This window comes from Salvelinus namaycush, chromosome 11, assembly GCF_016432855.1.
Source record: "Salvelinus namaycush isolate Seneca chromosome 11, SaNama_1.0, whole genome shotgun sequence".
Taxonomy (NCBI): Eukaryota; Metazoa; Chordata; class Actinopteri; order Salmoniformes; family Salmonidae; genus Salvelinus; species Salvelinus namaycush.
In genome coordinates this window covers 16,096,736-16,109,116 of record NC_052317.1, presented here as the reverse complement: position 1 = coordinate 16,109,116, position 12,381 = coordinate 16,096,736, and the positions used below count along the sequence as shown (strand labels likewise).

The following is a 12,381-nucleotide window of genomic DNA, read 5'->3' as shown; positions in this document are numbered from 1 at the left end:
CAGTAGTGGAAGCTTTCCACTAGAATAGGGTTTATTAAAAGACATCTTAAGTGTTCTAGAGAGGGGAGCAGCTGCCTGTGAACATAGGTTGCGTCTCAAATGGCACTCTATTCCCTGTATAGGGCTCTGGACGAGGGTGAAGAATATATAAAATATTCAGACCCCTTGACTTCTTCCACATTTTGTAACGTTACAGGTGTATTCTGAAAGTGATTACATCGTTTTTCCCCCCCTCATCAATCTACACACAACATCCCATAATGACTAAGCAAAAATAGGTTTTTAGAATTTTTTGCAATTTTATTACAAATAAAAAATGGAAATATCACATTTACATAAGTGTAACGCTTGTTCTCCTCCTCTTCGTCCGAAGAGGAGGAGTAGGGATCAGACCAAAATGCAGCGGGTTTTGAGAACATAATGAATTTATTCAACCACGAAGACGAACACGAAACAACACTTGGAATAATTACAAAATAACAAAACGAACGAAGACAGACCTGAAATAGAGAACTTACATATAACACGAAGAACTCACGAACAGGAATAGACTACAAACAAAACGCTACAGTCCCTTGTGGTACGAACATACAATACAGACACGGAAGACAACCACCCACAAACAAACAGTGTAAACACCCTACCTTTATATGGTTCCCAATCAGAGGAAACGACAAACACCTGTCTCTGATTGAGAACCATATAAGGCTAATTACCAATGGCCTAAACATAGAAACACAAAACATAGAATGCCCACCCCAACTCACGCCCTGACCAACTAAACACATACAAAAATAACAGACAACAGGTCAGGAACGTGACAGAACCCCCCCCTCAAGGTGCGAACTCCGGGCGCACCCCTAAAACTCAAGGGGAGGGTCTGGGTGGGCATCTGTCCGCGGTGGCGGCTCCGGCGCAGTACGAGGACACCACTCCACCATTGTCTTTGTCCCCCTCCTTAGCGTCCTCCGAGTGGCGATCCTCGCCCCCAACCCTGGTCTAGGAACCTTCACACCGGTCCCCCCTAGATAGCTCAGGACAGAGAGGTAGCTCAGGACAGAGAGGTAGCTCAGGACAGAGAGGTAGCTCAGGACAGAGAGGTAGCTCAGGACAGAGAGGTAGCTCAGGACAGAGAGGTAGCTCAGGACAGAGAGATAGCTCAGGACAGAGAGGTAGCTCAGGACAGAGAGGCAGCTCAGGACAGAGGGGCAGCTCCGGACTACTGGCAGCTCCGGACTGGGTGGCAGCTCCGGACTGGGTGGCAGCTCCGGACTGGGTGGCAGCTCCGGACTGGGTGGCAGCTCCGGGCTGGGTGGCAGCTCCGGACTGGGTGGCAGCTCCGGACTGGGTGGCAGCTCCGGACTGGGTGGCAGCTCCGGGCTGAGTGGCAGCTCCGGGCTGAGTGGCAGCTCATGACTGAGTGGCAGCTCATGACTGAGTGGCAGCTCATGACTGTAGGGCAGCTCATGACTGTAGGGCAGCTCATGACTGTAGGGCAGCTCATGACTGTAGGGCAGCTCATGACTGTAGGGCAGCTCATGACTGGAAGACAGCTCATGACTGGAGGGCAGCTCATGACTGGAGGGCAGCTCATGACTGGAGGGCAGCTCATGACTGGAGGGCAGCTCATGACTGGAGGGCAGCTCATGACTGGAGGGCAGCTCATGACTGGAGGGCAGCTCATGACTGGAGGGCAGCTCATGACTGGAGGGCAGCTCATGACTGGAAGGCAGCTCATGACTGGAGGGCAGCTCATGACTGGAGGGCAGCTCATGACTGGAAGGCGACTCTGGCGGATCCTGGCCGGCGGGCTCTGGCGGATCCTGGCCGGCGGGCTCTGGCGGATCCTGGCCGGCGGGCTCTGGCGGATCCTGGCCGGCGGGCTCTGGCGGATCCTGGCCGGCGGGCTCTTGCTGCTCATGGCCGGCGGGCTCTGGCGGATCCTGGCCGGCGGGCTCTTGCTGCTCATGGCTGGCTGACGGATCTGGCTGCTCATGGCTGGCTGACGGATCTGGCTGCTCATGGCTGGCTGACGGATCTGGCTGCTCATGGCTGGCTGACGGATCTGGCTGCTCATGGCTGGCTGACGGATCTGGCTGATCCTGTCTGACGGAAAGCTCTGGCTGATCCTGTCTGGCGGAAGGCTCTGGCTGATCCTGTCTGGCGGAAGGCTCTGGCTGATCCTGTCTGGCGGAAGGCTCTGGCTGATCCTGTCTGGCGGAAGGCTCTGGCTGATCCTGTCTGGCGGAAGGCTCTGGCTGATCCTGTCTGGCGGAAGGCTCTGGCTGATCCTGTCTGGCGGAAGGCTCTGGCTGCTCCTGTCTGGCGGAAGGCTCTAGCGGCTCCTGTCTGGCGGAAGGCTCTAGCGGCTCCTGTCTGGCAGACGGCTCTGAAGGCTCATGGCAGACGGGCGGCTTTGCAGGCTCAGTACAGACGGGCGGCTTTGAAGGCTCAGTACAGACGGGCAGTTCGTGCGGCGCTTTGCAGACGAACAGGTCAGGCGGCGTTGGGCAGACGGGCAGTTCAGGCGCCGTTGGGCAGACGGGCAGTTCAGGCGCCGTTGGGCAGACGGGCAGTTCAAGCGCCGTTGGACAGACGGGCAGTTCAGGCGCCGTTGGACAGACGGGCAGTTCAGGCGCCGTTGGGCAGACGGGCAGTTCAGGCGCCGTTGGGCAGACGGCAGACTCTGGCCGGCTGAGACGCACTGTAGGCCTGGTGCGTGGTGCCGGAACTGGAGGCACCGGGCTAAGGACACGCACCTTCAGGCTAGTGCGGGGAACAACAACAGGGCACACTGGACTCTCAAGGCGTACTATAGGCCTGGTGCCTGATACCGGCACTGGTGGTACCGGGCTGAGGGCACGCACATCATGGCGAGTACGGGGAGAAGGAACAGTGCGTACAGGGCTCTGGAGACGCACATGAGGCTTGGTGCGTGGTGCCAGCACTGGTGGTACTAGGCTGGAGACACGCACCCCAGGGAGAGTGCATGGAGGAGAACCAGGGCTCTGAAGACGCACAGGAGGCTTGGTGCGTGGTGCCAGCACTGGTGGTATTGGGCTGGGAACACGTATCTCAGGGCTAGTGCGGGGAGCAGTAACAGGACGCACAGGACTCTGGAGACGCACAGGAGGCTTGGTGCGTGGTGTAGGCACTGTCTTAACCAGACGGCTAGCACGCACCTCAGGACGAGTATGGAGAGCTGTTCCCAGTGACATTAACTCACCAATACGTTCATTCGGACGGATGCCGTGCCTCATGCACCAAACCAGTACATCCCTCATATCTTTCTCCTTCAATTTCTCCATTAGCTCCTTTACTGTCTCTGCGTTACTCACCTCCAAATCCGCCCTCACCGGCTCCTTATGTAAAGCAGGAGGAGTTGGCTCAAGTCCCCTGACTGACCCAACTATATACCCCGAGAGCCCCCCCCCCAATAAATTTTTGGGTTTGACTTGCGGGCTTCCAGCCTTGTTTCCGTGCTGCCTCCTCATATCGCCGCCTCTCCGCTTTCGCTGTCTCCAGCTCCGCTTTGGGGCGGCGACAGTCCTCTGGTTCTGCCCAGGGTCCTTCTCCGTCTAGGATTTCCTCCCATGTCCATTCCTCCTTGTACACCTGCTGCTGTCCGTTAACCCGCTGCTTGATCCTTCGGTGGTGGGTGGTTCTGTAACGCTTGTTCTCCTCCTCTTCGTCCGAAGAGCAGGAGTAGGGATCAGACCAAAATGCAGCGGGTTTTGAGAACATAATGAATTTATTCAACCACGAAGACGAACACGAAACAACACTTGGAATAATTACAAAATAACAAAACGAATGAAGACAGACCTGAAATAGAGAACTTACATATAACACGAAGAACTCACGAACAGGAATAGACTACAAACAAAACGCTACAGTCCCGTGTGGTACGAACATACAATACAGACACGGAAGACAACCACCCACAAACAAACAGTGTAAACACCCTACCTTTATATGGTTCCCAATCAGAGGAAACGACAAACACCTGTCTCTGATTGAGAACCATATAAGGCTAATTACCAATGGCCTAAACATAGAAACACAAAACATAGAATGCCCACCCCAACTCACGCCCTGACCAACTAAACACATACAAAAATAACAGACAACAGGTCAGGAACGTGACAATAAGTATTCAGACACTTTACTCAGTACTTTGTTGAAGCACCTTTGGCAGCGATTACAGCATCAAGTCTTCTTGGGTATGACGCTATAATCTTGGCACACCTGTATTTGGGGAGTTTCTCCCATTCTTCTCTGCAGATCCTCTCAAGCTTAATGCTGCACAGCTATTTTCAGGTCTCTCCAGAGTTGGCCGATCGGGTTCAAGTCTGGGCTCTGGCTGGGCCACTCAAGGACATTGAGACTTGTCCTGAAGCCTCTCCTGCATTGTCTTGGCCGTGTGCTTAGGGTCATTGTCCTGTTGGAAGGTTATCCTTCGCCCCAGTCTGAGCAGGTTTTCATCAAGGATCTCTCTTCACTTTGCTCCGTTCATCTTTGCCTCAATCTTGACTAGTCTCCCAGTCTATGCCGCTGAAAAACATTCCCACAGCATGATGCTGCCACCACCGTGCTTCACCGTAGGGATGGTGCCGGGTTTCCTCCAGACGTGACGCTTGGCATTCAGGCCAAATAGTTCAATCTTGGTTTCATCAGACCAGAGAATCTTGTTTCTCATGGTCTGAGAGTCTTTAGGTGCCTTTTGGCAAACTCCAAGCAGGCTGTCATGTGCCTTTTCCTGAGGAGTGGCTTCCGTCTGGCCACTCTACTACCAAGGCCTGATTGGTGGAGTGCTGCAGAGATGGTTGTCCTTCTAGAAGTTTCTCCCATCTCCACAGAGGAACTCTGGAGCTCTGTCAGAGTGACCATCAGGTTCTTGATTACTTCCCTGACCAAGGTCCTTCTCCCCCAATTGCTCAGTTTGGCCGGGCGGCCAGCTCTAGGAAGTGCCTCGTCAAAATCCTGTCTCGGAGCTCTACTGACAATTCCTTTGACCTCATGGCTTGGTTTTTGCTCTGACATGCACTGTCAACTGTGGGACCTTTTATAGAAAGGTGTGTGCTTTTCCAAATCATGTCCAATCAATTGAATTTACCATAGTTGGACTCCAAGTTGTAGAAACATCTCAACGATGATCAGTGGAAACAGGATGCATCGGAATTCAATTTTGAGTCTCATAGCAAAGGGTCTGAATGCTTATGTAAATAAGGTATTTCGGTTTATTATTTTGAATACATTTGCAAAATTTTCTAAAACGGTTTTTGCTTTGTCTTTATGGGGTATTGTGTGTAGATTGCTTAGGATTTTTTATGTTTTTATCCATTTTAGAATAAGGCTGTAATGTAACAAAATGAGGGGGGGAAATCAAGGGGTCTGAATACTTTCCGTAGGCACTGTATGCTGCCATTGGGGACGCATCCACAGTTTTCTTTTTGAGGAATCAATAATGAAACATTCTCTCCTCCAGGATCCAGGCTAAGACCCGGGAGCTGCGGGAGCGCCAGGCACGGGAGAGGGACTACGCTGAGATCCTGGATGTCAACCTGAGCCGAGACGAGGAGCACCCCTACGCAGGCATCGGGCCCCTGGACACGTCCCTGGACAGCGGGCACAGCCGGCCCCAGAGCCCCCGAGACAACCACCATCAAGATCCCTCCCTGTACACACAAGTCGGCAAAACCCGCAATGCAAATGGACGCCCTCCCTCCGCCGACAGGTAGGGGCTCGAGGGTCTATTCCACGCTATGAGGAGCAGATCTGGGTTCAAATACTATTTAAAATCGTTCAAATACTTTGGCAATTGGCTCTAGCCTGCCAGGAGTGCCAGATTGGGCAGGGGTTGCCATTGTGAGACTATTATATTGGTCCATTAACCCAGGCAAGCTCAGGTAAAGTATTTGAAATTATTTAAAATAGTATTTGAACCCAGGTCTGATGAAGAGTGGTAATAATATCAAGCACTATTAAGTAGCGCACTTCTGCATGGCAGTTTGGTTTTATACTTGTGTTATAGACAGACCATCATGTAAAGATGGAATCTGCAGTATGGGGCACGGCGCCACTGGCAGCCCTACCACTGTTGTTTTTGTTGCCGAGATGAGAAGCGTCTCACAAAATGGTAAAAAAAAAAAAGTCAGTACATATTGTGCTCTGCTATCACGCGTGCAGTGATTGCCAAGGGGGAGAACAGTGTTCATGGTTTGCAGTAACTTCTTTGTTGTTGTAATATCGCAAACGGACGTGGCTGTTTCACCATTATGGATTCCAGCTTCAAGCCTCTGAGGTGTTGAAGAACTCTATCCTGAGAGAATAGTATCTTGCTGTGCCTTGCCGTGCCTGAGTACTGCTAGGAGAAACACTGCTGTGCATACAGTACCTCCACATTTTTATGCTGTCACTCACTTTCATCTATAAGTATTCTATATCCGCGCACTGAGTAGCTACAGTATAGAAGGCTGATATACTCTGTCTTGTGTCTTAGTCCAGCCATCAACTCTCACCCCAGGAAAACAAGTACAGGCAGTTAAATGTCACCACTCTACTGACTGGGACTCACTGGTGATTACCTTGTTTCTGGAGGGAAAGGAAGGCAGCATTTCTACATTTTCTCTTATGCTCTCCTGATCTACTTCCCCCGTTTCTTACATGTTCATATCATAGTATGCGTCCCAAATGCCACCCTATTTCCTATATAGTGCACTACTTTTGACCAGATCCCTATGTGCCCCGGTGCCATTTGAGCCGAAGCCGCAGTATACCACTGTAGAACTGTATGGCCTGGAGCACAGTACAGATGAATAACCTGGGATGATTTCCCTAGCCAGAGTGAATACAGTTATCCTGGGTGTTATTTCACATGTCCCTCTACTCAGATGTGTGTAGATGTATTAATACTGTATGTACTATGTAGTATTGATGTATAATTCATTGTGCTGCCGCAGTGTTAAGGTTTGGATATAGTTCTAGAGAGGGGATGTGTGAAGAAGAAATTAATAGCATTCCCGTGCACTGCGGCTGTTAAGAGACGAGCAAACCATGGCGCACTCGTTCAATAAACATAGTCAGGGACGTGTTCATGACCCCGTTGCATCAGAACCACTGGCGCAATCTGTTTAAACTTTGCTTGTGTTTGGCTCTTCAGTGCTATTTCAGCATTAGGTCGGGTCACAAGTGGTGATGGTATTGTTTTTTCAAGTTAGAGCGGCCATTGTTTTGTTGTACTGTGCATCTCTTGAGGAGAGATGAGGTTTGTGAAAGACTCAGCCCCCCCGAAGACATTAATCATAAGCAGATGTATCATCACAAACCTACAACTTTATTAGATATGTGTCTACGTCACAAATGCCACCCTATTCTCTATATAGTGCACTACTTTTGACCAGAGCACTGATCAGAAGTAGTGCACAGGGTGCCATTTTTAACGCAAGTTTTATTTGATTTCTGAAAATCATTATGCCCTTGGAAAGCGTTTGGAAATAATGCCACTGCGAAGTAGAGGCACAGCGTATTACACCATGGGAATTTTTAGAAGGAGAGTATTTGATTGTAAAATATTTTTTATTGCAAGTTGAAGATGTATATAAGTTGCACTACTTTCCTGTTTCTTTATAGGGATTTATATGTAGTCAGTTCAACTTGATTACTGTACGCTATGCTCCAAGGGGCACTGCACGCTATGCTCCAAGGGGCACTGCACATGTCAAGCAGAACTGGTGCGATAGAATAGATGTTTATATATCTGTTACTCAATACTGGGCAACATTTTCTTAAGATTTAAACAAGAGTTTGTGTCAGTAACTTTCTGTTGAGAATTGGTACATGTAACAACAAACACATCTAAGATGTTAAGTTTTTTGCGTAGACCTCACACTATAAGAAAATACACCCCAGGAGAGGTTGTTATACTAACAGGAGAAAACCAGGAAGTGTGTTTCCTTTAGGACCTACACAGAGCAGGAAGTGTATTAACAGCCCACCATAGGAGGGAGAGCGAGGTGGGAACCTTGTAGCTTTTCCCAAGTCAAGTAGCAGGAATGTTTGTCATTAAGGTCCTGTATGCCAGTAAGGACTGATATAAGAGCTTTGCTGCGGTGGACATTATACACAGAACAGGAAGCTGAAAGGGAGAAAGAAACATGGCGCTCTGCCGGAGAAATAGCCCTTTTATAAGGAGAGCATACATGCCCTGGTAGCTTGTGTACAGGCAGAATCGTCTTTGGTGAGCCTTAAGGCGTCAGCATGCTTCAGTTCGGCTGGAGGCTAACTGAGCGAGTGTGCTCGTATACTCCCTTAAAAGACCTTCGCTTGAAAATGGAAAAAAGAAAAGTGTCAATAGTACCGTTTGTCTGTTTTGAGACGCCGTAGCCAATATACACTTCCTCAAAATAGTCCGAAATAACTCAAGAAATCTGTCATTCATTTTGACGTTTTTGCCAAGAAGATCTTAGTTGCAATTTTACATCTTAGATGTTTGGTCCAATATTTCTCAATAAATAAATGTGCATGAAAACAAGTCGTCTCTCGTTGAATGATAGACTTTATTAAAGAATCCCTACTATTGACCAATCACCGAGGAAGGGGCATAGACTTCGGCTTGCCTCCAGAAAAAATGTATGTGCCCAAACAGCCGAAAAATCCAAGTCCAAAACGAACAAAAATGTCACACCATCGGCATAATACACTACATGGCCAAAAGTATGTGTATGTGCTCGTTGAACATCTCATTCCAAGATCATGGGCATTAATAAGGAGTTGGTCCCCCCTTTGCTGTTATAACAGCCTCCACTCTTCTGGGAAGGATTTCCACTCAATGTTGGAACATTGCTGCAGGGACTTGCTTCCATTCAGCCACAAGAGCATTAGTGAGGTTGGGCACTGATGTTGGGCGATCAGACCTGGCACGCAGTTCGCGTTCCAATTCATCCCAAAGGTGTTCGATGGGGTTGAGATCAGGGCTGTGTGCAGGCCAGTCAAGTTTTTCCACACCAATCTTGACAAACGATTTCTGTATGGAGCTCACTTTGTGCATTGGGTCATTGTCATGCTGAAACAGGAAAGGGCCTTCCCCAAACTGTTGCCACAAAGTCGAAGCACAGATTCACCAAGAATGTCATTGTATGCTGTAGCGTTAATTAAGATTTCCCTTCACTCAGGGAGCCTAGCCCGCACCCTGAAAAACAGCCCCAGACCATTATTCCTCCTCCACCAAACTTTACAGTTGGCACTATGCATTCAGGCAGGTAGCGATCTCCTGGCATCCGCCAAACCCAAATTCTTCTGTTGGACTGTCAGTTGTTGAAGCGTGATTCTTCACTCCAGAGAACACATTTCCACTGCTCCAGAATCCAATGGCGGCGAGCTTTACACCACTCCAGTTAATGCTTGGCATTGCGCATGGTGATCTTAGTCTGATGTGCGACTGCTCGATATCATGAAGCTCCCAACAAACAGTTATTATGCTGACGTTGCTTCCAGAGGCAGTTTGGAATTCGGTAGTGTGCGCTTCAGCACTCGGCAGTCCAGTTCTGTGAGGTTGTGTGTCCTACCACGTCACTGCTGAGCCGCTGTTGCTTTTAGACGTTTCCACTTCACAATAACACCACTTACAGTTGACCAGGGGAGCTCTAGCAGGGACAAAATTTGACAAACTGACTTGTTGGGAATGTGGCATCCTATGACGGTGCCACGTTGAAAGTCACTGAGCTCTTCAGTACGGGCCACTCTACTGCCAATGTTTGTCTATGGAGATTGCATGGCTGTGTGCTCGATTTTATACACCTGTCAGGAACCGGTGTGGCTGAAATAGCCGAATCCACATATTTGAAGGGGTTTCCACACTCTAGCGAACTGTTTCGGCTGGAAAGCATGCGGACGCCTTTATCCTTGCTTCGTCCCAAATGACACCCTATTCCCTAAATTGTGCACTACTTTTGACCATATCTCATAGCCATAGCCCCAAGTATAACTTATACTATGTAGTTCGGGGTTAATGTCATAAAAGAGATGAAGTAATTGATATGACCCACAGTATGTGACCTACTCATGTCCATGGCACTATAGTATTTACAGTATGTGTTATTATTATCATTGTGGACAGTCATACCCTGTTCTACCAAGGGGGGAGATGTGCTGTCTGAACTGCCCTAGTCTGTCTCAAAATGAGAGAGCCAGAATATTATTTTTATTTCCTCTGAGCTATAAAATCTTCCAGCGCCCATTTGGCCGCTTGACTGAGAAGGAAAACAAACCTGCAGCTGCATAAATATACAGCGGAATTCATTTTCTAATTGCCTTCGCTTTCAAAACTACGGCCCATCAGAAATTTCAATTTAACTGTGCAGCGTAAAATGAGTCTGCCAGAAGCTTCATGAAACCCAGGGGAGAAGTCAGCCATTTCCTCCACCCTGAGAGCCATGACTGACTTCTGTCAACTTAATCATACTGTGGAATGACAGCACCATTCCCTCCACCCAGCTCTAAAACTACTTGCATGTCGTTAACCATTTGTTTACACTTTCTTCAGTCATGTTACAGTACCTCATTGGCTAGCTAGCTAACAACCTGGTAACTTTACCAGTATATCCAAACATTTGGGGGCATAGAAAGAAAGGGGATATCTTGTTCATGAGATCAATGATCCTAGTGATGAATTCATGACAGATATCTTGCATGTCATCACAAACCTTACGTTTTTAAAGAGAGCGTGTACAATTTTCAATGTAACGCATCGCAATAGGAAAATAGTGCTTTTACACAATGTAGAAATCCTAATCGTCCACAAATGACTTGGTACTGGTACCCTGTGTATATAGCTAGGTTATCGTTACTCATTGTGTATATATTCCTGGTGTTCTTGTTTTCTGTTTTTCTCAGCGTTGTTGGGAAGGGCCTGTAAGTAAGCATTTGACTGTTAGTCTACACCTGTTGTTTTTCGAAGCATGTGACATATAACATTTTATCTGATTTTGATTTGACTGGTATTTGTGTCAGCGTTTTAGCTTTTATAATAAACATGTCTTCACAGTGTTACATATTTGTTTCTAGGGCACAAGATGTACTTCAAAAGTAGCTAGAATTCATATAGGCCCAATATACAGTACATTCAGAAAGTATTCAAACCCCTCGACTTTTTCACAAATCGTTTTCTTTCCTCATCAATTTACTCCCATAATGACAACGCAAAAACAGGTTTTTAGACATAAGTATTCAGACCCTTTACTCAGTACTTTTCTGAAGCATCTTTGGCAGCAATTACAGCCTCAAGTCTTCTTCGGTATGACGCTACAAGCTTGGCACACTTGTATTTGGGGAATTTCTCCCATTTTTCTCTGCAGATCCTCTCAAGCTCTGTCAGGTTGGATGGGGAGCATCGCTGCACAGCTATTTTCAGGTCTCTACAGAGATGTTTGATTGTGTTCTAGTCTAGGCTCTGACTGGGCCACTCAAGGACATTCAGAGATTTGTCCCGAAGCCACTCCTGTGTTGTCTTGGCTGTGTGCTTAGGGTCGTTGTCCTGTTGGAAGGTGAACCTTCGCCCCAGCCTGAGGTCCTGAGAGCTCTGGAGCAGGTTTTCATCAAGGATCTCTCTAGACTTTGCTCCATTCATCTTTCCCTCCATCCTGACTGGTCTCCCAGTCCCTGCTTCTGAAAAACATCCCCACAGCATGATGCTGCACCACCATGCTTCACTGTAGAGATGGTGCCAGGTTTCCTCCAGATGTGACACTTGGCATTCAAGCCAAAGAGTTCAATCTTGCTTTCATCAGACCAGAGAATCTTGTTTCTCATGGTCTGAGTCCTTTAGGTGCCTTTTTTTGGCAAACTCAAAGTGGGCTGTTATGTGCCTTTACTGAGGAGTGGCTTCCATCTCATAGCAAAGGGTCTGAATACTTATGTAAATAAGGTATTTCTGTTTTTATTATTAATACATTTGCAAACATTTCCAAAAACCTGTTTTCGCTTTGTCATTATGGGGTATTGTGTGTAGATTGAGATTATTATTTTAATTTAATCAATTTTAGAACAAGGCTGTAACATAACAAAATGTGGAACAAGTCCAGATGTCTGAATGCACTGTAGGCTGTATCTCAATCAATAATATAAATTGTAATTTCTGGCGCTCCTAAATTTCATGTGGTGCTCCTAACTTTTAAATTGGGAGCACCAGTGCTACCAATGAAATGTTTTAATTTAGAGCCCTGGTTGCGACATCGTTGAAACAGCATTGAGCTTTTTGTGGAGTTTATAGGCTTTGGTACTGTGTTACACTATGAAAATGCAACTCGGCTGGGTTAATATGGGCAGCCTTGTAACAGTATTTATAGAGAGAGCAAGTGAAAGAAAATGATTTATGTTGAAATT

The 12,381-nt window shown here is 47.6% G+C and overlaps 1 protein-coding gene across 1 annotated transcript in view; it reads left to right on the top strand.

Moving 5' to 3' along the window:
• The window catches only part of LOC120055864 (partitioning defective 3 homolog), a 248,842-nt gene that overhangs the window by 181,063 nt on the left and 55,398 nt on the right, over positions 1-12,381 (top strand). Inside the window, exon 23 of the mRNA XM_039003891.1 lies at positions 5,489-5,737. Coding sequence (XP_038859819.1) covers positions 5,489-5,737 — 249 coding nt within the window. The remainder of the gene's footprint in view (positions 1-5,488; positions 5,738-12,381) is intronic.